We start from the raw sequence: 26,806 nt of genomic DNA, 5'->3' as shown, positions 1-26,806 counted from the left end.
TACTTCGCTTTTTCTTTTTTCGTTTGGTTGGTTTGTGGTGTGACTAGTCTGGGTTGTCTGGCCCGTGCGTCTGCAATTTTTTTTTTTTGGTGTGTTCTTTTGTGCTTGATAGTTATATGATTGATTTTCCACACTTGACTAATGTAAGTGAATGACTCATAAAGATTAACTGATTTGGGTGATAATGACTCATAAAGATTAACTGATTTGGGTGATAAACTTGATGAAAACAACATGATCTAAATTGATTGATAATTCAACCTACAACCCAACTATCCTAGAAAGCACCAAGTTGTTTATCAGTGGATTCTGCATGATCTTGTCTATAATATCATTGAGACAACCTTCTACATACTATTGTTAACCTGTTCTGTCACAAAAGGTGTTGGTGTTATTAGCTGACTGAGACAAACGGGGCATGTAGAATAATAGCTACAAATACAACATTACAGAAACAAAAACCATGACATAATTATGCTCTCTGGCCTTATCTTGTATGGTCGGTCAGCTGTTTTTATCACCAAACATTGCTTCTGCTTCTGGTTTGTATCAGAGTAAACTGGTTTGACCAGATTATATCCTACTTATTACCACCTCTTATGGAAAATTCACATCCAAAAATTTGATTTCTAGGACAGAAGCCTATGCTGAATTCAATTTGCCTGACGGCTGACGCAGTCCGTGTAATGATTCAATCGATGCATTAGAATATGCTCTGCTCTACCAATTAGAATTCATAAACTACCAATCTAAGATTATTTTCCCTCCAAACTTGATCAATCACATCCACATTTCCATAATGTTTTATGACTTGTAAATATAAAACAGTTATATGTATTTCTTTGCTGCTTGCAGCTTCAATTCAAATGCCATTTATTTACTTTTTACTCGCAATTCACTGAGAATGATGGGTTCCTCAGTTACTGCATTTTCACTTTGCATCATCTCATGTGCACTGAATCCATCATCTTTGGCATAAAAAAAGTGCAGCACTTTGCTCATGTTCCAAACCAAATCCTTGCAAGCCCTTGGTACTATGCTACCCGTTGAAGGAAGTTGAGGTTCCACCCCAAAACCAATTGGTAATGGAGGGAGTAGCCCAACTCCTTATAAACCTAGGCTAGGTCCCTTAACATTTCAATGTGGGACAAACACTCTCAACAAGCCCCCGCACGTGTGGCAAACTTTCAAGCCTAACACGTAGACAACGCATATTGGATGACGTGGGAGAATGTGTGGCCATTGGGCCAAACACGTGAAGCCTTGCTCTGATACCATGAAGGAAGTTGAGGTTCCACCTCAAAACCAATTGGCAATAGGGGGAGTAGCCCAACTCCTTATAAACCTAGGCTAGGTCTCTTAACATTTCAATGTGGGACAAACACTCTCAACACTCGTCTCCTGTAAAACTAATCGTAGCAGCTCTCCCCTCTTACTTTTTATAATACTATTTATCTCATTGATGGCCTCTTCTTCAGTAACGACACCGTTCCCATGAATCATGGTCAATGATAGAGCATTTAGCTTCCCTTCAGCGGAATCCCTCTGCAACACAGCCAGAAGTTATGAGTTAACGATAACAAATTGGATACTAGTTTTTCTTTTCGAAAGAATAATAGTTTTTCTTTTCGAAAGAATAATGTGGGCATATTGTCTACCTTGAAGCCTTGGATATCATTCAGAAGACGTCCACAGGTGCTCATAAGGCTATACAGCTCATGCAATTCGGAACTTCCTACAACCTCCTCTGAAAGGTCATGCCCAACAAAATAGAGAGCTGGAAGGACAATTGGTCCAATGCCAATTGATATATATCCATTTGTCATATATTCCTCCATTGTTGGCACTGACTTGTTTCTCAACCACTCAGCTTCCTTCAGCCCAGACTTGAGCAAATCCAACCACTGAAAATCAAACATAGCTCAATTCATCCCTAGTTCCATGAATAAAAACAAGTTGAACTTGATAAAAGAAGCTGTTGAGGAAGACATAGTGCTTTTAGAAAGGAAAATTAAAAGATTTTAACTTACAGTCTCAATTATGTCACTTGTCACGCTGCGTCCTTGTCTTGTGAATGCCTTGACTCCAAGCTCATTAATTGTGTTCTTAAGTGCTGAAAATATAATTTCAACATGCTCGGAACAACAATCAACATTCACATTCACATCCCACCTGAGGTTCAGACACAAGGAAGTTTAGGCCCTCAATGCCAGAAAAACAAAATAAGGAGCACGAGCATAAATTGCTGACCAACAAATTTATCCAATGGAAATAGGAAGGGAATGGGAACAGGAAATGTACTTCTCGATCAGTTGTATAAGGTTTACCAGCTCCTCTTCAGAACCTCCAACGTCAGTGAAATCATCAACCACAGTTGTAAGCACTCCACTTTTGGCCCATGACATGCGGGCATCTGATAGTTCAGGAGGGAAAAGGTTTGCAGCAGCAGAGAAGTAACAGTAGGCCTGTTTCTGCCTAGAAAACTTTAGCTTGTCTAATCTGTTCTCCACAACCCACCTGCTTTCATGGATAGACGTCGTCAATAATCAAACAAAATAAAATAAAGATATTCTGCGTTGCCTCAAATCAACGAAAGCAACCACCTCCATGACCTGCATTTCCCTTGTTTCAATTGAAATCAAGGTCAAGTGGATATATCTACCTTGAAAGATGGTTGAGCTCTTTATGGTGTATAGACTGGCAAATGTTGAAGTCTTCCACTGCCAGTTTTAGAAAATCTTCATTTCCAATATTCAAACAACTAGCATGAGAGTACAAGGATAAATAAGTAATCTGCATTGATCCCCCATAATAATTTGGCAGAAATCAAATTCTTCTTAAAATAGAGGAAGAAGAAGAGAGAGACAGGAGGAAATACTAGAGGTTTACCTATAAGATGATTTTAAAATCCTTGTCCTCTCTGTGTTGTAAGATTTTATTGCTCTCCTGCTTGATAACCGGCCCAAACTTGCGTAGAAAGGAAACTTAAGAGCATCATGCACCTTCAAATAATCAAAAGGTGAAATTTGAGGGAATTACCTTGTGATTATAAAAAGCTACATCACCAGATCAACAACAGAGACTTATCACAAAATTACCTCCAGGCCAATATGCTTATTGAGTCTACGAGCCTGAGTTGAAGTATTGGATAACTCCAGGAAATGACTCATCCAGTTATTTTGTTTCTCAAGAACCGATTAATCTGGATGTATGATGATTTCTGAAGCCTTAAACAATTCTAAGACAGCCCCCCGCCCCGGCCCCCCCCACCCACCCACAAAGGGAATTGAAGAAACGATCTTCTAAAAATTGACTTAATGGATCTGCAAGACAGCATAAATATTCAATTGAACATTTCTTGCCAAAACAAAGTCTTGCTCACCAAGGCACCTAAACTGACAAATACCTGCAGAAATATCATATCCATGAACACGTAAGAGTCGAAATGCCATTGCACAGGAGGCAGCATCTGAAAATATATCTTCCTCTCCCTGCTGCCAGCATCTGTTTATTGGATAATGTCATGCTTCCCCATGGAAGAGAGCTACAATCTATCTAAACTTAATGTTTCACAAAAGCTAAAGCCAAGCACACCATTTACTGGTGCATACATGTATAGGAAACATTACCTGTATGTTTCATCCAGTACACTTCTTATTTCCTCCCTGAAATGTCGATCAATACCCAAACTTTCAAGACTGGCAACCACAGAAAGACGAGCATAGTTATCTAGAGGATAAACCATTGGAATTGAAGAGGGTAATCGAAAATAATCGATTAAACTTCAACCTAATATTAGTAAACACGCCTATAAAATTAATGGTAAGTACTGAGTGAAGAACCTGCATTGCCACACTTCTCTAAGAGTGCACGTAGGTACTTAAGACAATCAGCATTCTTAAGTTGAGTAAAAGCAGCAGCTGTGGTCGATGGCGAATTAAACAAGGACCCGTTCTTCTTTTGGAACTTCATGACCAACTCCCAATCCTGTGAACCAAGTCCTTCTGAAATATATGCTAAGAAGGCTCTCCACCCCTCTGAGTTGCTTCCATAGCCTCTAAAAGTAGATTTGGAACAGAGATTTTTCACCTAACAATTTCAGTGCATTCCATTTGTTGTAACTAGCATACGAACTAGACTCTACTGTTGTATATATCTGTTCCTCTAAAGAAAACAAGACATACCTTTTAAGCTCAAAGTCTCTTCTGTGAAATAAAGCATCTAGGGTTGGTGCTCCTAGGGGAAGATACATATTGAAATTCATTGCAGATTCAATCATGGCAGGAAATTATATTAAATCCAACAGGAGATTGTTGCTCTTCATCGGTAGCTAAAGCTAAATTTGATTCAATAAAATGTAGCCCTAAAAGAACAAGAGAGGCGTTCATTAGTAAAACATGAAGGAAACTTAGCATGAAGCAAGAGCAACAGATATACCCTTGTTAATTTGTTCTTCACCAACACTCCACCGCTTTAGTGCAAGGATACATGCTAAGGTAGATAAGAGAGCATCTTTGATTAACAAGGGATGAAACTTGGGACCCCATGAGCCATCATGGAGCTGATTTGCCAATAACCAATTTACACATTCAGGGAAAAAAGGGTCCTTTGAAGAATTTGGAGAAGGGACCATTGCCACCCAAGCAGTGTCATATGATGAAACAGAGAGATCAACCTTGGTGAACATCTTCTTTATTCTTTCTTTAGTCCCCTCAAAATTCTGATTGAACTAAAAAAAACACTTAATGACATTGTTTACAATAGAAAGAGTATAAAGGAAATAATAGAACTAGTGAGTGATAGTCTTACGAAAACAACAGTATTGTTCTCTCTCTCTGCTGCCCCATTTAGTCTCGGGACTGTTGAAGCTGCTTGTGGCAGATTATTAAAGAAAGTACATCTTAAAGAGCAGAAATCCAATCCAGGTAACCCAAGAAACAATGTTCTTACATTATAGACAAAAACTGAGATAGTAAGAATTAATACTGAACAGTTGAGAGAACTCTGATTATATGCTTTGCTTATACCTCTTATAGGTTACATGCTAATAGAATTTCATATTTGTGGCAATCCAGTCATTGAAAACAAAAAAATTAACCTTATCTTCCACTTATTAGAGGTTTCCATGACTTAAATCCTGATTTTAGATGTCCTTGGACACCTTAGACTTCCAATTTCTCATAAAACCACCTTCGACACCTGAGACACTAACAACTCAAAATATGAAATTAGGAAGTTATGCACAGAAAATTTTAGTATCGGAGCATCAATGACAAACACTTATCAAGATAACAGAGGATTAAGCATTCAATCAAAGGACGCAATCCAAGAAAACCATGCATAAACCCCAAAAAAAAAAAAATTAAATAGAATACGGCCACACAGAGAGAGAGAGAGAGAGAGAGAGAGAGAGAGAGAGAGAGAGAGAGAGATCTGATGGGGGAAAGGTGGAACACCTAAGATTGTTAAGGTGGGAGAAAGACATGGTTGATGGTTGTACAGAATGAACGAAGAGAATGTGACAGACAGTTTTAACTCCAAAAAGGAAAGAGAAAGATTTGAATGAGAGAGTTGGAATATATATGTGTATATATGTAAGTATGTGGTGAATGGAGAGCCTGAGAATTAAAATGGCAAGGGAATCAGAGATACGGCCAATAGAAAGCTCTAAAGTTTAAATTAAGTCATGGATGGCTATTGGAATTTATTCATATTCGTTGCTCTCCAATCCAAGCTACATTCTGAGTTTCCAATTTTACATTGTTGGAAAATTTTCTAACAATGCTTCTTTGACGTTTTAACCAACTTCGTTTTCTTTCTTTTGGTAGGAAATGAATATAATCAAGCCAAACGGCAGAGCAGGAAGGAAGAAAGAATCGATGCAGCCAGCAAGAGGAGGATGCAGGGGCCAAGTCAAACAAGACATAAGAAGAGTGCACAAAACAAAGGCCACATAACAAAACACAATAAAAGGGAAAATAAAAGCAGTAGAAAGAGCTATGCTATGAATACCAGATATATGGGATAGAATGATCCCATGCATGCAGCACCAGTATTGGTTTTCATAAATGACGCATTTGGGATGATCCAGGGCATTAGCTCTTTACATGGAATGAGTCATTATTCGTTACACGTACATAGAAAATGAAACACTAGTGTCATACTGTGATTTGTCTGCGTAGCCAAGCATTCTTCATTTGAGAATGAAAGCATCAGGATTTGGAGGGACACAATCACACTGTGGTGCTTCCAGATTTCCCAGCAATTGAAACTGACAATAAAGAGAATCCAAATCCGATGGGATTTGCATAAATAGGACAGAAAAAATAAGACAAAAGTTGGCTTTCCGTACAAACATGTGAACACATTCGTTTGCATCTGCAGAAAATCATTATAGATAGCTAAAAATTATTCTGCCTATGTGCCTCGCGTGCTACAATTTATGGGCCCACACAGTAAATTAATAATATCAAGAATCATATATAATATATTTTTTTGTTTAGATTTGATTGTCCTCACTGACACAAGAATAAGAACTTGGTGGTGGTTAGTATAGAACATATTTACTAATATTATTAACTTGCAAATATTTAATAAATAAAAAAGGTTTACATTCTCATTGGTTAGCCTGTCATGTGCAACCATTCTATTCTGTGCATGTGCCACATGAATCAATTAGAAAGAGTGAGTTGGTTTGTCATAGAATAGAAGAGAGAACAGCCATAGAGAAAACTATAAGATAATCTAAAATTAATTTTCCCTCCAAACTTGATCAACCACATCCATATTTCCATAAGCACCATATATCATCCCTATTTGGTTTACTGACTGGTAAAGAGCAATTTTTTTGTATGGAGAAATCTACTACACATGAGATTGGTTACAAAATTCATCGGCAACGATGGGTTCTTCAGTTACTGCCATAACAGTCTTCATCATATCATGTGCAGTGAATCCATCATTCTTTGCATAAAATAGATGCAGCACTTTGCTCATATTCCAAAACAAATCCTTGCAAGCTCTTGGTACTATGCTACCCTTCTCTAGCAAAACTAGACTTAGCAATTCTCTTCTCTTACTCGTTATAACACTCTTCATCTCATTGATGGTCTCCTCCTCAGTGATGACCCTGTTGCCATGAATCATGGCCAACGTTAAAGCATTTAGCTTCCCTTCCGCAGATTCCCTCTGCAACGTAGCAAGGAGTTATGAGTTAACAATGTTAGATGGGATATTGGTTTTTATTTTTTTATTTTCTCAAGGAGAACGGGGTGATGTTGTCTACCTTAAAGCCTTGAATATCATTGAGGAGACGCCCAGAAGTGCTCATAAGTCTATACAGATTATAAAATTCGGAATTTCTGACAACCTCCTCTGAAAGCTTAGGCCCCACCAAATAGAGAGCTGGGAGAACAATTGGTCCCAACGCAAATGATATATATGCATTTGTCATATATTCATCCATTGTTGGCACCGACTTGTTTCTCAACCACTCAGCCTCCTTCGACATAGACTTGAGCAAATCTAACCACTGAAAATCAAAGATAGCTCACTTCATCCCTAGTTAATGAATAAAAGAATGAACATGATAAAGACCATTTAGACTCCTTTGTCATGTACTCTACTTTTGTGAAGTCAGGGAATAGAAAATCAAATAACCATCTTATCATCCACCAGACAGACAGAATAAGGTACCATCAAAATCAGTGTAAGAGAGTGTTCAGGAATGTGAAGTGCATTTTAAGCTGCTTAGGAGGACAACTAGTGCTTTTAGAAAAATATTTTCCGATATTACTCAATAGATAAAGCAATGATAACAAGGACAAATCAAAAGATTCCAACTTACAATCTCAATTACGTGACTTGTCACACTGCGTCCTTGCCACTTGAATGCCTTGACTCCAATCTCATTAATTGTGTTCTTAAGTGCTGAAAATATAATTTCAACATGCTCGGAACAACAATCAACACTCACATTCACATCCCACCTGAGGTCCAATTACAACGAACTTTTAAGACCTCTGTCAGAAATAAAAAATAATAGGAAAGGAATGGGAAAAGGAAACATACTTCTCGACCAATTGTATGAGGTTTACCAATTCCTCTTCAGAACCTCCAATGTCAAAGAAATCATCAACCACAGTTGTAAGCACTCCATTTTTGGCCCATGATATGCGGGCATCTGATAGTTCAGGAGGAAAAAGGGTTGCAGCAGCAGAGAAGTAGCAGTATACCAGCTTCTGCCTGGCAAAATTTAGCTTGTCTAATCTGTTCTCCTCAATCCACCTGCTTACATGGAGGGAAATCACAATATAATAAATAAATAAAATACAAATATTCAGCATTCCTTTAAGCAATGAAAGCAAGAAGCAGAAAATCTAGAAAAAAGAAACTCAGCTTGAGAGAGAGAGAGAGAGAGAGAGTGTGTGTGCGTGTGTAGTAACAATATGTACCTTGCAAGATGGTTGAGTTCTTCACGGTGTATAGATTGGCAAATATTGAAGTCATCCACAGCCAATTTTAGGAAATCTTCATTGCCAATATTCAAACAACTAACATAAGAAGAGCATAACGATCAATAAGTAATATACACTGGTCCATTATAATAACTCAGCAGAAATCAATTTCTTCTTAAAAAGGAAAAGGAAGAACAGGGGCTGTGGAAGAAAATACTAGAGGTTTACCGGTAAGAAGATTTTAAAATCCTTGCACTATCTGTGTTGTAATATTTTATAGCCCTCCTGGTTGACAACCGACCCAAATTTGCATAGGAAGGAAATTTAAGAACATCTTCCACCTGAAAACAATCAAAGTTGCATTTTTAGGGATTATAAAAAGCTAAAACACCAAATCAATATGATAAGAGTTCTCATAACAAGCTACCTCTAGGACAATGTGCTTATTGAATATATGATCCTGAACTAAAGTATTTGATAACTCCTGTTTCAGAAAATGGCTTGTCCAGTAATTTTGTTTCTCCATAACTGATTCATCTGGATGTATGATGAATTCTGAAGCCCTCAACAATTCTAAGGCAGCACCAATGTCCTTCAAATATCCTCCAAGGGAATTAAAGAAACAATCTTCTGAAAATTGACTTAATGGATCTACAAGACAGCATGAATCAATTAAATATTTTTTGCCAAAAACAAACTCATGAAGACCAATGCACTTAAACTGAAAATACCTGCAGAAACATCATATCCATTAACACGTAAGAGCCGAAATGCCATTGCACAGGTGGCAGCATCAGAAAATATATCTTCATCACCATGCAGCCAGCATCTGTTTGTTGGCTAATGTCATGCTTCCCCATGGATGAAAACTAATAAATCTCTAAATATAATATTTCACTTGAGAATGATTAAAATAATCACAATTAATTCGTCGTCCAAGCTACATCCAAACACATCATTCACTGGTGCTTACATGTATAGGAAACATTACCTGTATGTTTCGTCCAGTACACTTCTTATTTCCTCCCGGAAATGTCGATCAATACCCAAACTTTCAAGACTGGCAACCATAGAAAGACGGGCATAGTTGTCTAGAGGATAAACCGTTGGAACTGAAAATAATAAGTTGAAAATAATGATTAAACTTTATCCTGATATAGTAGATACACCTAGAAAATTAATGGAAAATTTTGAATGACGAACCTGCATTTCCAAACTTTTCTAAGAGTGTGCGGAGGTACTTAAGACAATCAGCATTTTTAAGGTGAGTAAAAGCAGCGGCTGTGGTTGACGGTGAATTAAACAAGGACCCATTCTTCCTTTGATACTTCATGACCAACTCCCAATCCTGCGATTTTCCAAATCCTTCTGAAATATATGCTAAGAAGGCTCTCCACCCCTCTGAGTTGCTTCCATAACCGCTAAATGATAACATTTTGGAATGGAGATCTTTTAGAATAATTTAGGATGCAATACAGAAATTTAACCATACCAGTGCATTTCCATTATTTTGACTGGCATATGAACTGATTGTATCACATATATCCATTCCTTTCCTATCTAATAGACAAAGCTAATTCCACATCTACAGATTTGAGCTCACCTGGCTCGATAGCCTAGTGATAGGATAAAATAAGAACAATAAAATAATAATAATAACAACAACAACAATAATAATAATAATAATAACAACAACAACAATAATAATAGTAATAAATAACAATGAGATAGGACCAAACTTAAAACAAGAAAAGAAGAAACAAAATATACCTTTTAAGCTCACGTTCTCTCCTGTGAAACAAAGCATCTAGAGTCGGTGCTCCCAGGGGAAGATTCATATCCAACTTCATGGCAGATTCAATCATCACAGGAAACATTATATTAAATCCAACAGGAGAATGTAGCTCTTCATCATTAGCTGAAGCCAAATTTGATTCGATAAAATGTAGCCCTAAAAGAAAAAGAGAGGTGTTCATTTATAGAACATTAATGGAGGAAACTTGGCAGTTAACAAGAGGCAAGAACAATAGATATACCCTTGTTAATTTGTTCTTCACCCACACTCCACCGTTTTAGTGCAAGGATACATGCTATGGTGGACAAGAGAGCATCTTTCATCAACAAGGGATGCAAATTTGGAGGACCCCATGAACCATCATAGAGTTGATTTCCCAATATCCAGTTTACGCATTCAGGGAAAAAAGGGTCCTTCAGGGAATTTGTAGAAGGGACCATTGCCACCCAAGCAGTGTCATATGAGGAAACAGTGAGATCAACCTTGTTGAACATCTTCTTTATTCTCAGTTTAGTACTCTCAAAATTCTGCTAAAATTAAAAGACACGTTTACTGTCAACAATATGATATAAAATACTACAAAGGAAATAATAGAACTAGTAGAGGATAAATCTTACCAAACCAGCAGTATTGCCCTCTGCTTCCCCATCTAATGTCGGGATTGTTGAAGCTGCTTGTGGCAAGATATGATTTCCATAAAATTTTCCTGAAAAAAAAATAAATATTATAGAGCAGAAATTCAATGTAGGTTACCCAAAAAGCAGTGTTTTTGCATTATAGGGAAACCCGAGATAGTAAGCATCATAAGTAGACACTCTGATTTGTGTTTTGCATAAACATAAGTTCATTATCTCTTTGTTGTAACATGTTCAAAGATTTTCAAGCTATGACAATCCAATCATAGAAAAAAGCCGCAAAAGAAACAGTTAAAACAAAACCTTCTTCCAAATTAGCACTGAAATTAACCATATCTTTCACTTATTAGATGTCTCCATGAATCCAATCTTGGTTTTACCTAGTTTTCTCTATTGCTATAGCATCCGACATAGGTCAACAGATTGTTTGTCACCATTTCATTTCATGCATACAACCTCCTCCCAAAGTAATCACAAACTCTTTGGCACTATCAGAGTGCTGAGCTTAGGATCCTTGAACAAGCCTAAGGATATCTCCTTTAACCCAATAAGCAAGGTCGGTATTATCCTCATAGGGACCATTTGACTCGGAGATCCTAGCACCGTAGCTTGATCCCAATTGCTCACAAGGTACCTGAATGACCGAGCAGCCTGTTGGTACAGCTGGCACTTGGTCATGCTATTTCCGCAGAACCCACCGCAGTCATTACCATGGGACCTGCTGGTAGCACCAGACCCTCCACCAGCTGGCATTCCCATTCCATATGGCATCATTAGAAGGCACACTGAGTGACCTCAAAAGATTCCCACACTGGAATTGAGAAAGGGACAGATACATGCCAGGCATTCCCTAATCAATATGCACGAATCCTACATAGAAATACCACACAGGTGAACTCCTTTATTGCTACTATAAATACCCTACTGTTCACCCCATTTAAGGTATGCAGTTATTACCCTCTATTACTGAGACTTTGCTAAAATTGATATTTAGATTCCCTTTGCTGAATTGGGCATCCAAGAGTCGTAGGCCAGTACCGTACGGTGCCTTTTGTTGGCTACTTGGTGTCTTGTCATCGGACACTCCGAGCAGGGAAAAGTCCACACAGCTCAATCTATCTGATTTGACTGATTGTTGACTCCTTGGTCCATTTTTGAGCATCAACATGATGACATCCTTTACTGTTTACATGGCTGCCCATCCATCTCAAGATTTTAAGTTCAACTACACAGTTTATGGACAATAAACTTTTTGCTGCTTACGCAGCAGTTTTCAACTTAGAGTCTGAAGCTTAGATTGCCACATAAGATTTCCAGTCAACAGTTCTTACCACTGTGTTTCATTAATATATGATCAGCCACACAAATTCTTGCTTTCCATTCTTTTCCATGTTGTACAATATCTCCTATTAAATTCATTGTTTGAAGTATTTTGTATTGATTTTTCCACATTAGTCTTGGTCAGTCTCTTGGTCTTTTACCTTCTACTTTGATCTAATACATAAGGGATCTGCCTTAGTTACACTCATTTCAAAGCGATTCGAATACACATTCATTAATTTATCTCTTAATTACATTCATGCAATTTGGACTCTACATTCATGCCTTTTGGACTCCACATTCTCCCACTAAGAGTCTTAGTAAGTCCTCTAATTGCTTACCCTTTTACCGTACTTTTGAAGTTCCTTTATAATTGCTCTTGTGAGCCACCTTATATATACATTTATATATTTTCTTACAATAAGAGAGAAGATGGAGAGACAACAAAGACAAGAGTCTTGAAATCCTAAAGATAAATCCTTTGTCCTCGGACTCCTCGCAATATTTTTTTCTGAATTCTTCTCTTTGATTCTCTACCAATATATTCCTAGTTTCTAGTGGCAACTCTTGAGAAGTAATGCTAGTGCGATCCTTTACATGCATGTTTTAGTGAACAGATAAATCAGGTTCTCAAACTTGAATGAATCCTGACAAGAGGTGTGAAAATGGCATTTTATTTGCTTAATTAAAGAACCTTCTTTTGGTTAATTCTTCAAGTTGCAACCAAGCCTGGATTTAAGAATTTAACAACCTGAGACACTAATAACTCGAAAACTAATTTTTAAGATCGATGACAGAAAAATTATAAAATTCGGACATCAATACCGTCAAGATAACCAAAGTAACAACATAAACACAAAACACCCAGTTCAAGAAAATCATGCATAATCCCAAAACAAAACAAAAACAAATGAAATATGTTGAGAGAGAGAGAGAGAGAGAGAGAGAGAGAGAGAGAGAGAGAGAGAAACCTGATGATAAGGAAAAGGTGGAACATTTAAGAGTACTGAGGTGCGAAAAAGACATGGTTGTACTTGTCTCAGAACGAACACACAGAGATTGTGAGAACTGCAACTCCAGAAACCTCTGAATGAAAAGAGAGAGTGTGTGGTTTGAAAATGGGGTGTATAAATGTAAGTGGAGAACGGGAACAAAAATGGCAAGAGATACCGGCCACCAGGAGACCCCAAAACGACAACAGAAGTCTACAGGAAGAAGAGGAAGATGCTGCTTGTCAGAAACAAACCAACTATCATTAAAGAGTACAAGTAAGACTCTGGTTTTTTTAATTAGAAAGAATTCAAATGGTTCTTTCTTTCTTTGGTATCTTTTTATACCTGTTGCATTCTAAGCTTCTGCTTCTGCAGTGTTGTTTGACGTGTCACTGTCCAAAAATATATTGCCACCTTCTCCTCCTAATTTGCTATATTTCATAAATTGGTAACTCTACAACTATTTGATAAATATGGTATTGTTTTTTGGCATTACCAAACTTTGGAAAATTGGCATGGATAGGTACAAAGGTAGGATCTCAATGTTGATCATAATCTTGTCAATCCCCAATATTATAACATGTGAAATTTATAAACAAAACAAGGACTAAATTATAAATTAGAATTTCAGACACTGTTGTACATTGAATATAATACAGAAATGTAAAAATGTCTTTTCATTCTCAAAGAACATTGAATCCGATTAATTTTGGTATATATTTGCGTTTTTCATTCCAATTGTTGTCATATACATCGAATCTTATTATTGGATGAATATGGTATACACCTGAGTTACTCAGTACCTGTTTCCTCCAATTTTTGGTATATAAATTTTCCTTTCATGTAATATTCGGGCCACCAATAATTTTCCTAAGGAAGATACGCTTGCCTTTTCAATTTTCAATTCTTAATATAAAAGCTTTCTTCATCAAAAGAATATATGAGTATCGTTTTTCTAGGGGAGGTGCTTGCTGGTTCAGTCTAATATTAAAGTTTTAAATTTCAATTTCAAGACTTAATTTTTGTTGTCCCTACACTCTCTCTCAGATATAACATTCTAGGGGAGGTGCTTTTACTCATTTTCTACCTGCAGAGATCATTTCCAAATTTGTTTGTCAGCCTACTAGGTTATTAGATTCCTCTGTATGTATGGAACGATGATCATGAACGAATGTCTACGCCATACACAACCATCAGAATGGAGAGGTCCCAGTTCAGATAAGGGGGTGGGGGGAGGAGGAAAAGAGAAAGGCTAGCAAGGTCACTAAAATTTGCATCATCAAGCAATAATCTTAACCAAAATCTAAATGACCAAAAGACAAAAAGAGAGACTCAAAAAGTTCAGTTCCATACAAGCTCTAAAATATAAAGCAAAGATGGATTTAACTAAATGGTCAGTTACACAAGCATTGAAAGGCCTTCCTTTTTGGGAGCATGCACCACGTTCTTGTTCCCAGGGAAGGCAGTGCGAGAGATGTCTACCAGGGCCTTGAAACTGTATGGTTCGTGCATGGACAGCTCTGACAAAACTTTCCTGTTCAGCTGAATGTTCTCCTTCATCAACCCATGCATGAAATTCCCATAATTAACCTGATGACAACAGTGAAAACAAAATAAAAGGGAGATCAGAATTCACTAGAAAACATATATTATACAGGAAATCACATGACAACCACTCAAATAACTTTGCTTTTATTGTTTAAACAGGAAAACCGCTCAAATAGCTCAAGATCATCAAATCAGCAGTATATTCCAGCTTCTACCAATTCAACAGCCCAACAACTTTCAGGCCAGAAGGTCTAAGATACATATGATTCCTCACACCTTAATCTAAACTTCTGTAGCTTTCCCCAACTTCCTAGATTTTCCAAACCCGACCATAAAAATATAATTTGGATATACTACTGTGCAGAGAATATCCAAGTCAAACAAAAAACTTGAAGTCAATTTGAAAACATTGGGCAAAGTTCTTAAGACCACAGGCAGGGTTTACATGCTAACAATCTTTGTAACCAATTCCAAGAATTCCAATGAGGACCCTTATTTTCACATGCTATTCTTTTTACTTTTTTACATCTACTTTTCACTAACCAAGTTCTTAGACCTTTTCACTCCATTCTCTTGATTTCCATCTCTTAAAAAATACAACCATAATATGCTTAACCAATATTGGAGAAAGAACAATCCTCTTGATCTTTTATGCAACCAAGGCTACTAAGCAACCTCTAGACACATTGGCAAAACAAAACTTAACAAAAAAGACTCTACCCGGGTTAGGATTCGTGACCCATGCTTCTTTTACTTTCATATGAGGTAAGTTTCTACATTAGCATATAAAATAGTCTCTCATTTTCCCATCTTTTAACTCCTAAAACCAACAAAAACTGATATGAAGTTCATTGAAAAGCTCAAGTCCTTAATTTTCAATAATCAGGATTTTCAACAAAACATGACTTACAACGCAATCTTAGGCTGAAAGGAATGCAGGAGAGCCAGGAAAGGAAGAGAAGTACAGAGTGAGTAAAAATGGGCAAGCTAGGAATAAAGGTCTCTTGAATTATCCCCACCCAAAATGACCTGAAACAGTTCCTTTCACATTTTGTTTAAAGAAAATCCACATCAGCAGACCTACATGCCCTACTGATGGTGAGGCTATGTTGAGACTCAGTTACAGCATCACATCACCAGAGTCATTGACTCACTGCCATATCAATAGGATGGCCTTTGACCAAATGAATACTCATCATCTATCTTGCTTCACGTGTATTCTTCTCCCTCACTCCTTTGCGTCCAAGTTGTAGGCAATATAGAAAGGAACTCAGAAATAATTTCACTGGATAAAGATAACTAAATAGACATACCAAACAGAAGTGTATGGAAAAGTGTAACTTTGATTGAAGTCCAAAAAAAAAGTGAAAGAGAAACTGCTATAATTCTCTCAAACCAATAGTACCACATGCATCACATATAAGATAATAGTCACAATTCGATACATACACCATGGATGCGGGTGCCAGCATTGATGCGTTGGATCCATAGGGAGCGCATGTCTCGCTTCTTGGTGCGGCGATCCCTGTAGGAATACTGCAAGGCCTTCTCCACCCTCTCTCTGGCAATCCTTATGCAATTCTTGGCCCTTCCTCTGAAGCCCTTGGCTAGCTTGAAAATCTTATCCTTGTTCATTGTTCACTTTCCCTTAATTTCTTAAAAGATCAACACACACACAGAGAACACCAACAAAACATAATCAGCGTAGGAATTGTCAGTTATTTAAAAGACCCATTTCTTCCTATTACAGAACAAAGCCAGACAAGTATTCATAAAGGGAAATTCCCCATTGGACAGAAGAGGATCCAGTAGAATGATATAAATTACTAATAAAGTCCGAACATTACAAAGACGTCAATCCCTTAACAACCAGTTTAAGAGAAAATATTGATTTTGCGCAACAAATTCTATTGCCAAGAGGGAAATTAAAATTCTCATCAACAATTTAAGCAGCGACTCTTCAGGCTTGACATACTGGAATGTGAAAGAGTTGCAAAGAGTTCAAAAGGAAACTATAATTCATAAAATAGCTGATTAACTGAGAAAGACGGGTTTTTGCCACTCACCTGAGCCTATCTGAGGTGGGTTCCTTTCTGTATCAGCAGCTTCGAGTTGCACAAACGTGCCAAGAGACCAATCAAAAGGAACAAGCTATGTAATTTATAATCAATAATACCGAGAAAAGGAGGAAGAAGAAGAAGAAGGAACAAGCTTTTTAACGCGTACCCACTGTGTGGACACTGTGGAGTAGGTGCCTTAAAATGGTGAGAGTTGAGAAACAGACTGGTTTGGGTGAGCAGCGGGTAGTGTGGAGGCGTTTGAGAAAGAATATGGATGGGCAATCTATAATATTGAACCAAGAATGTGGGCAGTTCTGTCCAAACACAATTTAGCACCTAAATTCCCAATGGCCCATTAAGAACCTTAGATAAGTGGAGCCCAACCCCAAAAACTGAACCAGAAAAATTGGAGGAGAGAAAATCCGACCCATGTTGATTTTAACCGGGTATCGTTTGCTCATGGAAAGGGTAGTGATAAATCTACTTTGACAGTGTTGTCTCAGCTCAAAAAATATGCAGCATCTTCCAGCCCGCCTGGTAAAGTCTCTGTCTGCTACTTCTTTACCATGCACCACTACCCTTCAAGAACTTGCCTCTGCTCACCCCAAAGGTATGTCCTTTTCTATCTATCTCTCTCTCTCTCTCTCTCTTCGTCTCTTTTTTGTGTCAAGTTTTTTTTTCTTTTCTTATTTTTTATTATATAGAGGCTTTGTTGAGCATATGGTATCTCTAAAACCATCATTCCATATGTTTGTTTGAGTGTGAATTATGAAGCTTTTGGCTATTGGGTCTGTTTAATTTGTTTTCTTAATCGAAACAGAGCTACCAATTTAAAGTATAACTGGATTGGGTGTATATTGTATGTTGGCAAGATGGTCCACCACGGGCAAGGAGAAATAATATGCAAGAAGAAAGTCATTGATTTTTTGTAACTTGTGTGAGACTCAGCAGTATGCTTGCGCTCATTGTAATTATGTCTCGGTCAAGCTCAAAACCATGTACGTATATACCTGATAGTGGATGATCCGTTTAGTTTTTTTTCCCAGTCATTTGTTTTCTCTTTCTAAATGCGACATGTATCTTCCTATATGCTGCATCTTGCTAGAAATAACCTAATTCCAGATTGTCATGTCAACTTAAATTAAAAAAAATTCCTATCATCCAAAAGAAAGTTTTTTTTTTTTTTTTGGTTCCCTTGAGCTTATTTTGATGCTAGAAATGCCTGCTTTTCTTGATGAGCTTTCAATCCATCGATTAATTTTTCAAAAATTTTCTTAGACATCATGTTAATTGGTCTGGCCTTGGTAGGTGTTGCGAGGGTCGTCTTGAAAAAGGGGAAGACACAATTATTCAAGGATGGAAGCCCAATGGTTTACAGTGGAGCAGTTGATAGAATAATTGGTAGACCACCACCTAGGACTGGAGACATTGTGCTGGTAGCTGATGGGGCAGAAAAACCAATAGGCTGGGGCATGTATAATTCCGTCTCCATGTTCTGTGTTCGGCTGATGCAGCTGGAAGAGGAAGCAACGAGGTACTATTCATATGAGGCCTTTCTAGTTCTGACTTATTATCACCTTCACATGGATGTTTAAATTGTTAACCTTTACAAAACAGGAATTTGTCATGTGCATTGAACATGGAGAAACTGCTTGAGACAAGAATTAATGAAGCTATAGAACTACGTAAGAGTTTGGGGCTTCCATCAGCTAGTACAAATGCATTCCGTCTTGTCAATAGTGAAGGAGACAGGTACTTGACCTTAGTCTATTGAGATTTTTGATAGTATATTTACAGAGAATTGCACCTATAATATCTCTAGAAGTCATTGCTAGTTGAGTATGAGATAACAATTCTCCCCTTGTCTTTTGTTAGAAAGTCCATATCTGTGTGTGCACTACAGAACTAAAGACACACTCATTAAGCTAATTATTTGACATACCAGTAATAATTAAGCTCCTCCCGGAGTTGAACATGTTTGGATGTTATTTTGTATGCATATTGGGATTGAGAGCAACTTCTTAAGGTTGTATTTTGATAGGAAACTCGTTAAGTATGAAATTGAATTAGTGTAAATGAAATATGTGGAATATATATAATTTGATCTGAAATGTTTAGTTTTTAGTGGTAACACTAAATTGTTATTTGGGGCTCCATAGCTTTTTGGTCTTGATTTTTCACCTTTTTCTTTATTACATAGAATTATCTGTGTCACTAATTTACAAATTCATGTCACCTTTTTACCACAGATTGTCGGGACTAATAGTTGATGTATTTGGAGATGTGGCAGTAATAGCATCATCTGCTGCTTGGGTTGAGAAGTACAAACCAGAAGTAGAGGCTTCTGTTGGTAGAATTGATGAAATTAATTATATAAACTGGAGACCCTCTTCGGAAGTTTTAAAAGAAGAAGGATTGGATGCGTCAAATTACAAGGAAAGGGATCCATCTATTTGTCCTCAAAGAACAAAGGTATATCCCACAAAATGTTACATTTTGCACATTTAACCAGTTATGAGATCTCTTAAATGTGAATGTTTAATTTCATTTTGAAATTACTTAGGTTACGGAAAACGGGATTTTTTATGCCATTTCACTTGAGGGACAAAAGACAGGGTTTTATGCCGATCAGCGTGAAAACCGTCAATTTATATCAACAATTTCAGATGGTCAGAGAGTTCTTGATATGTTCTGCTACAGTGGTGGTTTTGCTCTAAATGCTGCACGAGGGGGTGCTGTGAATGTCATTGGTATGAATAAAGTTTTACTGTATTCGGATGATTTTATTTGAAGTTAGAACCTTTCTTTTTATAAGAACTTCATTGAAACTGGCGCCAGTTTCTGAGTTGGGAATGGAGGCTTGCTTTTGTACCACTTTGGTTTTGGCCAGCCTGTTCATAGCATGTCAATATACATATGGTATCAGTGATTAACTAATAACCACCATGAGGTCATGGAGTTAGTATTATAGTAGCATTATACTCATTTTAGGAGGCACCGAAAGCCGAGAATTTTTCATTTGAGATACATTAACTTCTCTGAAAAAAAAGATTACAAAAGGGCATCTAGAATTGGATGCTATAAATTCATCTGGACAAGACATTTTGAGATTGCATGTTCAAAGCTAGATGAGTTTCTAATTATTCCTCTATTGCATCAGGTGTCGATTCATCATTGCCTGCAGTTGAGCTAGCGAAAGAAAATATTGTCCTTAACAACATGGATCCAGGAAGAATAACATTTTTGAGAGAAGATGCAAGTGAGTTTATGAAGGGTGCTCTTTCTAGGAATGAATCATGGGATATTGTCATTTTAGATCCTCCAAAACTAGCACCACGAAAGAAGGTACTATCAGTTAAATGCATTTGTTTCATGACCAAAATCACTTTTCAGTAGAAATATGAGCGCATTGCTTGTTCCCCATCCATTACTTCTTCTTCCTCTGCCTGTCTGTAAGTGATTCTTTTGTGAATTTTTCCGCTTCTTATTGGGTCGTTATTGAATCCAGGCTTTACAAAATGCATCAGGCATGTATAGAAATCTAAATTCATTAGCAATGCAACTGACAAAGAGAGGTGGTCTTCTCATGACTTGTTCATGTTCAGGAGCTATGACGCAAAGTGGGATGTTCTTGCGCATTCTTCAGGCAAGTTGTACTCTGTTGGTGTGCAGTACCCTGACTAGTGAAATTCTAAAGATTTCTTTTTTTATAAAGATAACCACCTTCCCAAAATGTTTGACGCTATTAAATTCTCATTAGACTAAAATTGATAGGAAAAATGACCTTCTGACAGTGTAAGATGTCATGTGTCATTAAATTATATGTAAAGAAAGGATCACTCATTGCATAATGTAAAGGAGCCTCGTATATGTAAAGAATATTACTCATTCAGGCCAAATCTGGTTTTTCTCTCAAAATTGTTTTTGGCCAAAATGGGTAGATTTTCAAATTTATAACAAAAACAGGCAATTAATCAGCCATAACATAAGCACTTTATTCCCTGAAATTTGGTTGTAATTATCTGCTGTTACAAAATGAGCGTCATGCAATTCTATTTAATTTTATAAGCATCTCTTCATCTTTCTCAACTTATCTTTTAATTTTTATTTGTTTAATCAGGGTGCAGCTTCAGCAGCAGGGAGAAAAATAACCATTCTGCGGGAGGCTGGAGCAGCATGTGATCATCCCATTGACCCATCCTACCCCGAAGGCAAATACCTTTCAAACATCCTTCTGAGAGTGCTTTGAAGATGACAATCACTTACATGGGAACACAAGCGAAAAAACCAATCATATTTTTTTAGTAGAGCTTAAACAAAGCCATCGATCAATGGAAATAACTTTAGATGTATTCAATACTATTTCTGGAATTATACATGAAAGTTCATAATGTCATGCTCTCAAAAGAGAATGGGATAAAAAATAAAAGAAAACTCCAAATGACCGAAATGCTTCTCAAAGTCATATGTACTGCTCACATTGAAAACATTAATATACATATAATTAAAATCGGTCGTTAGGAAACGCTTGAGTGAAGCAAATGTCATGAGCAGTTTAAAACGCCTTAGTGCCCTCCTGGATTTCTGTTCCATGACAGATAAGATGGATCTCCAAGTTGCCTGAAAGAAAAGAAAGGGTCATAAGAACATTATTTTGTTTCCCATAAAAATCATGATAAAGTAATATCAAGTTATTCAGACCCAGAAAAAAAAAAAAGGGAATATCAAGTTATGAAAAGTAAGGGCCAGTCCTAGTAACAGAGCACCAGCCATAAAATAAAAGTGGAATGAACTTGAGGTGAAAGGGAAAAGTGGTCCAATAATAAAAATCTTCAAGTGCCCTGCTAACAAAGACTGTTACTTTAGTGACAAATGGGCAAATGACCAGAAAGGACACATCTCTGTGTTTTGACCATTCCCATCTACCCTACCCTAACAACTAGTTGACACACTTTCGATTGCTGGTTCTTATTATGCGTGCTGAAAGACTGATCACACAATCATACAAAATATAATGCCACAAAATGGAGTTCATATAAGGCAACTGTTGACAGAATTTATATTCCCTGCATGATAAAAATAGGAATGGCATATTTGGTTTAGGATTTTACCTTGGCTTAACAAGATATACAACTGTGAAAGCCATGGCCAGAAAGAAGCACAACCCACCAACGGTGAGATAAGCAATGCCAAGGAAGTCATTCCTGCCACCAATCCAACTAGTGGTAGAAAGCACGAGCTTCTTTTTTCCATTAAAACTGTATGTGTTGTAATTGTTCTCCAACGTCACGTGTAATTCATCACCTGCTTCCAGATCCACCTCAATCTTCCCATACAACTTTCTAAATGTTGGCAGTGCAGCAGTTCTCATCCAAACAATAAGGTCCTCTTGATCACTTAACTGTTCAACAAAACATATTGACCTGGTTAATCACTTTCCTTTTTTACCATTAAAATAATACATCTTCAGCAAAACAATATCCTTCCATGTCATACAAGACCTTTTTCCTTATTTCTGACTCTGTAAAAAAAAAACACTTTATTGGGGTTCAGAGTCTTCAAAGATGCATAAGAGCAATAGTAACACTTCAAAAGTAGAGATGAGAAGTGGCAAATTGCTTACTGGTTTGGATGCATCGAGAGACGCACCACCTCTAAGAGTTCCATTCTGAAAGTTCTTTGGAAAGACTTTTTTGCCAAACTTGTGATCCCTATCACTCTTCCATGAGATATCCTTCTTGTTCACCGTCAATTGCTGCTTCTTGCGTGAAAAACTATAGGTGTCGTTGAACAAACTCCAAGCTATGAGACCACAAGGCACAACAGGTTGACCACCTGCCTTATCTTCAGGCTTACAAGCATCCACTTGATTTTCAGACTTTGGATCTCTCAACTGTTGATCGCTTCGGCTTTTAACATATCTGAAATGTAGGAAGTCACAGTCAGACCAGATATTTTCTTTTTGCCAAATGAAGATCTCATACTTGATAATATATATTTCCACACAAAGCTACTTGTATCAACTTTCTACCAGGAAACATCCGTTGTAGTTGCAGAGTGAAATTAATAAAGAATGACAGAGACCCTAGTCTTTGCTGGCAGCAGAGCTTGAATTACATGAACAATTATTCACAGAATGCACATGCCTTAAACCAGATACTCATTTTTTATTAGCCAAATTATTCCAATCCATAAGTCTGCAAATTCACATTCATTTACATACACTTTCAGTTTTTTCCTATTAGGAACAGGCTTTTAATAAGACTTGTAACTGACTAAGTTTTTATTCTATTTTGTAGGAGACCAAGTACTTGACTTAAGGTCCTATATAGGAGCCAATATCTTCACTAAACTGTAAAACCACCATTTTAAAAAAAAAACGTCCCAGAATTACCTATGAAACAAGTGGGTGCTATTCACATTCATTTACGTACACTTTCAGTTTTTCCTATTAGGAACAGGCTTTTAATAAGACTTGTAACTGACTAAGTTTTTATTCTATTTTGTAGGAGACCAAGTACCTGACTTATGGTCCTATATAAAGGACCCAATATCTTCACTAGACTGTACAACAACTATAAAAAATAAAAATAAAACATGTCCCAGAATTACCAATGAAACAAATGGGTGGTACTCTTGACTACAAGTCATTATCTGCTACAAGAGCTTCCATGGACCCTGGTCTACCTACCGTCCTGCTCATACATGGCCCACAAATATCGAGGTCCCTATAAAACTATGACAAAAGTTGGCTATACATTTAATTCAACCAACCCTTTCATTGATTTTCCACATAAATATTCATCAACCATATTAAATATAAATGGAGGGTTATGTCTAAGCAGTAGACATACCTGCGATGATTCTGGTAGAAATTATCCAGCTGGTAATATACATATATAGGATGCTTCATATTCTTAGTTACCTTCATGAGGGAAAAAAATATCCATCAGCAAATATGGGAATTGAGTTTCCAGTGCTAATAAAAAAATTATCTAAATGCATATAAGATCCTTCCATTTAGCAGCACCTTAGGGATGTCTTGGTAGCTCAACAATGATTACCCACCAATTACAGTCCCTTGATGATAATTATAAAGGAAGCGGGGAGGGGGAAGGAGAACCTTACCTTCAGAGTTCTGTTGCATTTTTTATCTCCGGGGCCTTGTATGTACCCGACCTTATCACTTCTAGAGGGCGTTGGTATGCAATCAGTTTCATACCGATCAATAATTTCAATAACCTGATAGGAAAATTTTCCTGATCAACTGCATGTAGAACTAGAAGAGAATAAACAAATTATGCATAGAATTGGGTTTCATTTAGCCATACGTCTCGAGAAGCAAAGAGGGAAACAACTCCGATGGGAATGAAGACAATGCTTACAAGCATGAATGCTGAGATCACCTGCAAGCACAAGCGTGTACACACATAAAGAGATAAGGCCATAGTTTAATTTAAATTTTAACAGGTATGCAGATACCAAAGCTAAGGGATATCAGGTACAATAGTATAAAATGTACCCATCGTGGCGTGAGAATTGGCTTGCACGCTGGAAGTTCCTGCTGAGTAAATCTTGAATCTGAAAAGATCAAATTTTATAATCTCTTTAGTTTATGATTGATAGAAAGGCTACTGAGCAACATGTGAATTACAGTTTGAAGGCATGAAGTTGGCTTTTCAATGCCCAGCTACACCGTATCAAGTGATAAACAGGAAAAACAATGGAAAACGTCTTGTACATATCAGTATGTCAGCTTTAGGTGGACTCAGATTTCACAAATTGGCTGAAAGCATTAAGCGTGTGGCACACCCGTCTATTTTTCCAAATATTAGTACACCAGACCGTATCCTAATTCTCCAATGTTAGATACCCTTAGATTACCATCACAAGACTTTCATCCCATAATTGAATTACAAAAAGATTTCCAACACTAGTTACCATGCCTTACAAATTTGATTAAAGTCAAAGTAATTGGAATGGTATGGACTCCTAAGTATTCATTATCTATGTTAGGCCACCTGATATTATATGCATACAAGCTTTAATGCCTCTAAATATTAAAAATAAAATAGAAAATTATAAAATCAGAAGAGTTATTTGTTTCGATGTTTAACTGAGTCTTCTTAATTTTGCTTTCGAATTAATGAACACAGCCTAGTTTTCAGATTTTTTGATACAAACAATACTGGGGAAGGAGGTATTTAACTGAGTCTTCTTAATTTTGCTTTCGAATTAATGAACACAGCCTAGTTTTCAGATTTTTTGATACAAACAACACTGGGGAAGGAGGTATTTAACCTAGGACCTAGGGGTAAATGCTTTTAACCACATGAGCTACAAGCCCCTTGCATGAAGACAGCCTAGTTTTCAGATTTGATCTCAAAACTTAATGAACTATCTCAGGTATATCATTGACTTCTGAAATCTTATGAAACTAACTCAGCAAATAAATATCAGACAGGAACATCTCGAGATACAGAAATAAATTTAAAGAATAAAAATATTAATTTAGAAAGAAAAAAAAAACATGTAAATCAGATAACTGGAAAGCGAAAATGGCAAACCCACAGGCAAATATCCACAAAGTATCATCTGGGTATTCTTGAGAATAACTCAAAACCTTAAAAGAAAACAAAAGCTGAGGGCTTTGGGAAGAAATTACATTTGGGTCGCTTGGAATGCCTCCTGGTAGATGTTGGATCGGCAGATCCGGCGCCTCCTGAGCTAGACGGCGCCGTATTGGAACTCATCAGTGACAAACCCTGTCTTCCCCAGCAAAGATTTTAAAGTTTTTTGTTTTTAAATTTTATAAAATATAAAATATATAAAAACCCACTCGACCTGTAAGAAAGAAATGAAGGATTGGGTATGTAAATGATCAAAGAGACGAACAGATGGATAATTGGGTAAGGGGTTGTGTTTCTTTTTGGTTGATTTTCTGTGTAAATTGGTATTGGCGTTAACAGGGGTGGGTGGGTTTTGAGCTTTTGGAGATTTGGATTGTATTTGACTTTTTTAGAGAGAGGGTTTGGAAGAAAGTGTCTCCTTTCTTTCCCTCTCTACAAGGTGGCTGGCCGGCGACCCTCTCTCTCTCTCTCTCTTTTCTCTAGAAGAAAGAAGACTAGAATAAGAATATTTTCAGAGAGAAAGAAACAAAGACCATTGAAATGTCAAACTAATACAATGCTACACGCTTTAGACGAGACCTGTCCAATCTTTTTCCTTTCGTTTTTGCGTTAATTACTATATTTTATAATTTGCTAGTATTTGCTAATATAATTTCCTTTTGTTTCAAAAAAATAATTTGCCAATATTAATATTTGGTTTTTATTATAGAACATAAAAGCAAAAAAAACTTCTGATTTAATTTTTTTTATCAAATGATTTATTATTGTATGAAAATTAAGTTTTAACTGAAAGTTAATAATTAAATTATAAAGTTTAATTTTTTTTAAATGGACCTCAAATATGATAAGAATATGGTAAGGTTTGAAACAAATATTTTTGTTGGACTTTAAACTTGTAATATGAAATATATTTGAAATTTCGGCTTTTTGATGTCGCTTTACTTCACAATTGCAAGCATCCTCCAATAAATGGCTGTTATAAAAACATCTCCAACCGATGTATGAAAAGTGTCACATAAACATTTAATGGCTAGAAATAACATCTCACATCACTCCAACCGATGTGTCAAACCTGAACTGGAATGAAAACCGGAGTTGAGATGTTATTTTTGACATCCCAAAAGCAAGATGTCAAATGAATATTTTATTATTTTTAAAAGATAGTTGACTGTTACTTTCATTTATTATTTTCCTTTTTATATTATTTTCTTCTTTATCTTAAATGATTTGACTGTTACAATAATTATTTATTTGATATATCGGGTGGAGTATAAAACTGTGTAAATGTCGACTTGTCATATCAGCCATCAAATTTAAATTTGATGTTTGATATTTAATATCTCCCTTAGAGATGCTCTAAGAGACCAAAT

The 26,806-nt window shown here is 36.7% G+C and overlaps 4 protein-coding genes and 1 pseudogene across 8 annotated transcripts; 1 reads left to right on the top strand and 4 right to left on the bottom strand.

Annotated features, from left to right (window-relative positions):
* Nucleotides 1–825: 825 nt before the first annotated feature.
* On the bottom strand, nt 826–5,310 carry LOC117625944 (annotated as a pseudogene).
* Nucleotides 5,311–6,727: 1,417 nt separating this feature from the next.
* Nucleotides 6,728–13,600, bottom strand: LOC117626735 (ent-kaurene synthase, chloroplastic-like). Of its 2 annotated transcripts, XM_034358552.1 has the most exons (16): nt 13,544–13,567; nt 13,377–13,433; nt 13,178–13,292; nt 10,869–10,957; nt 10,493–10,778; nt 10,227–10,407; nt 9,660–9,877; nt 9,448–9,568; nt 9,188–9,285; nt 8,884–9,107; nt 8,685–8,797; nt 8,454–8,552; nt 8,071–8,286; nt 7,847–7,988; nt 7,286–7,531; nt 6,728–7,188 (listed from the first exon to the last, which is right to left on the bottom strand). In XM_034358552.1, the coding sequence occupies exons 1-16, from the start codon at nt 13,550–13,552 to the stop codon at nt 6,865–6,867; spliced, it is 2,538 nt and encodes an 845-aa protein (XP_034214443.1). In that variant the 5' UTR covers nt 13,553–13,567; the 3' UTR covers nt 6,728–6,864. The 2 variants fall into 2 exon arrangements, with proteins under 2 accessions (XP_034214443.1, XP_034214445.1); XM_034358554.1 differs by having other exon boundaries at nt 13,178–13,411; nt 13,544–13,600.
* An 846-nt stretch (nt 13,601–14,446) lies between these two features.
* Nucleotides 14,447–17,151, bottom strand: LOC117626525 (50S ribosomal protein L20-like). Its single transcript, XM_034358254.1, has 3 exons — nt 16,813–17,151; nt 16,196–16,401; nt 14,447–14,788 (listed from the first exon to the last, which is right to left on the bottom strand). The coding sequence occupies exons 2-3, from the start codon at nt 16,379–16,381 to the stop codon at nt 14,597–14,599; spliced, it is 378 nt and encodes a 125-aa protein (XP_034214145.1). The 5' UTR covers nt 16,382–16,401; nt 16,813–17,151; the 3' UTR covers nt 14,447–14,596.
* A 30-nt stretch (nt 17,152–17,181) lies between these two features.
* Nucleotides 17,182–21,197, top strand: LOC117626523 (ribosomal RNA large subunit methyltransferase I). 4 transcript variants are annotated; one of them, XM_034358249.1, is made up of 9 exons: nt 17,313–17,416; nt 17,627–17,804; nt 18,115–18,340; nt 18,424–18,558; nt 19,056–19,278; nt 19,370–19,556; nt 19,967–20,151; nt 20,315–20,452; nt 20,927–21,197. In XM_034358249.1, the coding sequence occupies exons 2-9, from the start codon at nt 17,759–17,761 to the stop codon at nt 21,053–21,055; spliced, it is 1,269 nt and encodes a 422-aa protein (XP_034214140.1). In that variant the 5' UTR covers nt 17,313–17,416; nt 17,627–17,758; the 3' UTR covers nt 21,056–21,197. The 4 variants fall into 4 exon arrangements, with proteins under 4 accessions (XP_034214139.1, XP_034214143.1, XP_034214140.1 ...); XM_034358251.1 differs by having other exon boundaries at nt 17,325–17,416; nt 17,679–17,804; XM_034358248.1 differs by lacking the exon at nt 17,627–17,804 and having other exon boundaries at nt 17,182–17,416.
* LOC117626524 (ALA-interacting subunit 3) lies at nt 21,133–26,003 on the bottom strand. The gene is made up of 8 exons (XM_034358253.1): nt 25,472–26,003; nt 24,329–24,387; nt 24,138–24,212; nt 23,935–24,048; nt 23,661–23,731; nt 22,430–22,727; nt 21,918–22,207; nt 21,133–21,426 (listed from the first exon to the last, which is right to left on the bottom strand). Exons 1-8 carry the CDS (start codon nt 25,557–25,559, stop codon nt 21,372–21,374), a joined length of 1,050 nt encoding a protein of 349 aa, XP_034214144.1. The 5' UTR covers nt 25,560–26,003; the 3' UTR covers nt 21,133–21,371.
* Nucleotides 26,004–26,806: the final 803 nt, after the last annotated feature.

Source organism: Prunus dulcis, chromosome 4 (genome assembly GCF_902201215.1).
Source record: "Prunus dulcis chromosome 4, ALMONDv2, whole genome shotgun sequence".
NCBI lineage: Eukaryota > Viridiplantae > Streptophyta > Magnoliopsida > Rosales > Rosaceae > Prunus > Prunus dulcis.
Note: the sequence above shows the minus strand (reverse complement) of the source record. Positions and strands in the feature narration are given on the sequence as shown.

What these genes read in the sequence shown, in the direction of transcription:
- LOC117626525 (XM_034358254.1), bottom strand. Translation starts at nt 16,381, where the DNA reads ATGAACAAGGATAAGATTTTCAAGCTAGCCAAGGGCTTCAGAGGAAGG. An exon ending in CTGGCACCCGCATCCATGGT is followed by an intron (nt 14,789 to 16,195) that starts GTATGTATCGAA and finishes TGTTGTCATCAG; the next exon opens with GTTAATTATGGGAATTTCAT.
- LOC117626523 (XM_034358248.1), top strand. Translation starts at nt 17,320, where the DNA reads ATGCAGCATCTTCCAGCCCGCCTGGTAAAGTCTCTGTCTGCTACTTCT. An exon ending in TTTGTCCTCAAAGAACAAAG is followed by an intron (nt 19,279 to 19,369) that starts GTATATCCCACA and finishes GAAATTACTTAG; the next exon opens with GTTACGGAAAACGGGATTTT. An exon ending in TGTTCTTGCGCATTCTTCAG is followed by an intron (nt 20,453 to 20,926) that starts GCAAGTTGTACT and finishes TTGTTTAATCAG; the next exon opens with GGTGCAGCTTCAGCAGCAGG.
- LOC117626524 (XM_034358253.1), bottom strand. Translation starts at nt 25,559, where the DNA reads ATGAGTTCCAATACGGCGCCGTCTAGCTCAGGAGGCGCCGGATCTGCC. An exon ending in CTCTCGATGCATCCAAACCA is followed by an intron (nt 22,208 to 22,429) that starts GTAAGCAATTTG and finishes TTTGTTGAACAG; the next exon opens with TTAAGTGATCAAGAGGACCT. An exon ending in GTATATCTTGTTAAGCCAAG is followed by an intron (nt 21,427 to 21,917) that starts GTAAAATCCTAA and finishes CTTTTCTTTCAG; the next exon opens with GCAACTTGGAGATCCATCTT.
- LOC117626735 (XM_034358552.1), bottom strand. An exon ending in TGAAGAACAAATTAACAAGG is followed by an intron (nt 10,408 to 10,492) that starts GTATATCTATTG and finishes TTTTTCTTTTAG; the next exon opens with GGCTACATTTTATCGAATCA. An exon ending in AGAGAACGTGAGCTTAAAAG is followed by an intron (nt 9,878 to 10,226) that starts GTATATTTTGTT and finishes GTTATCATTTAG; the next exon opens with CGGTTATGGAAGCAACTCAG.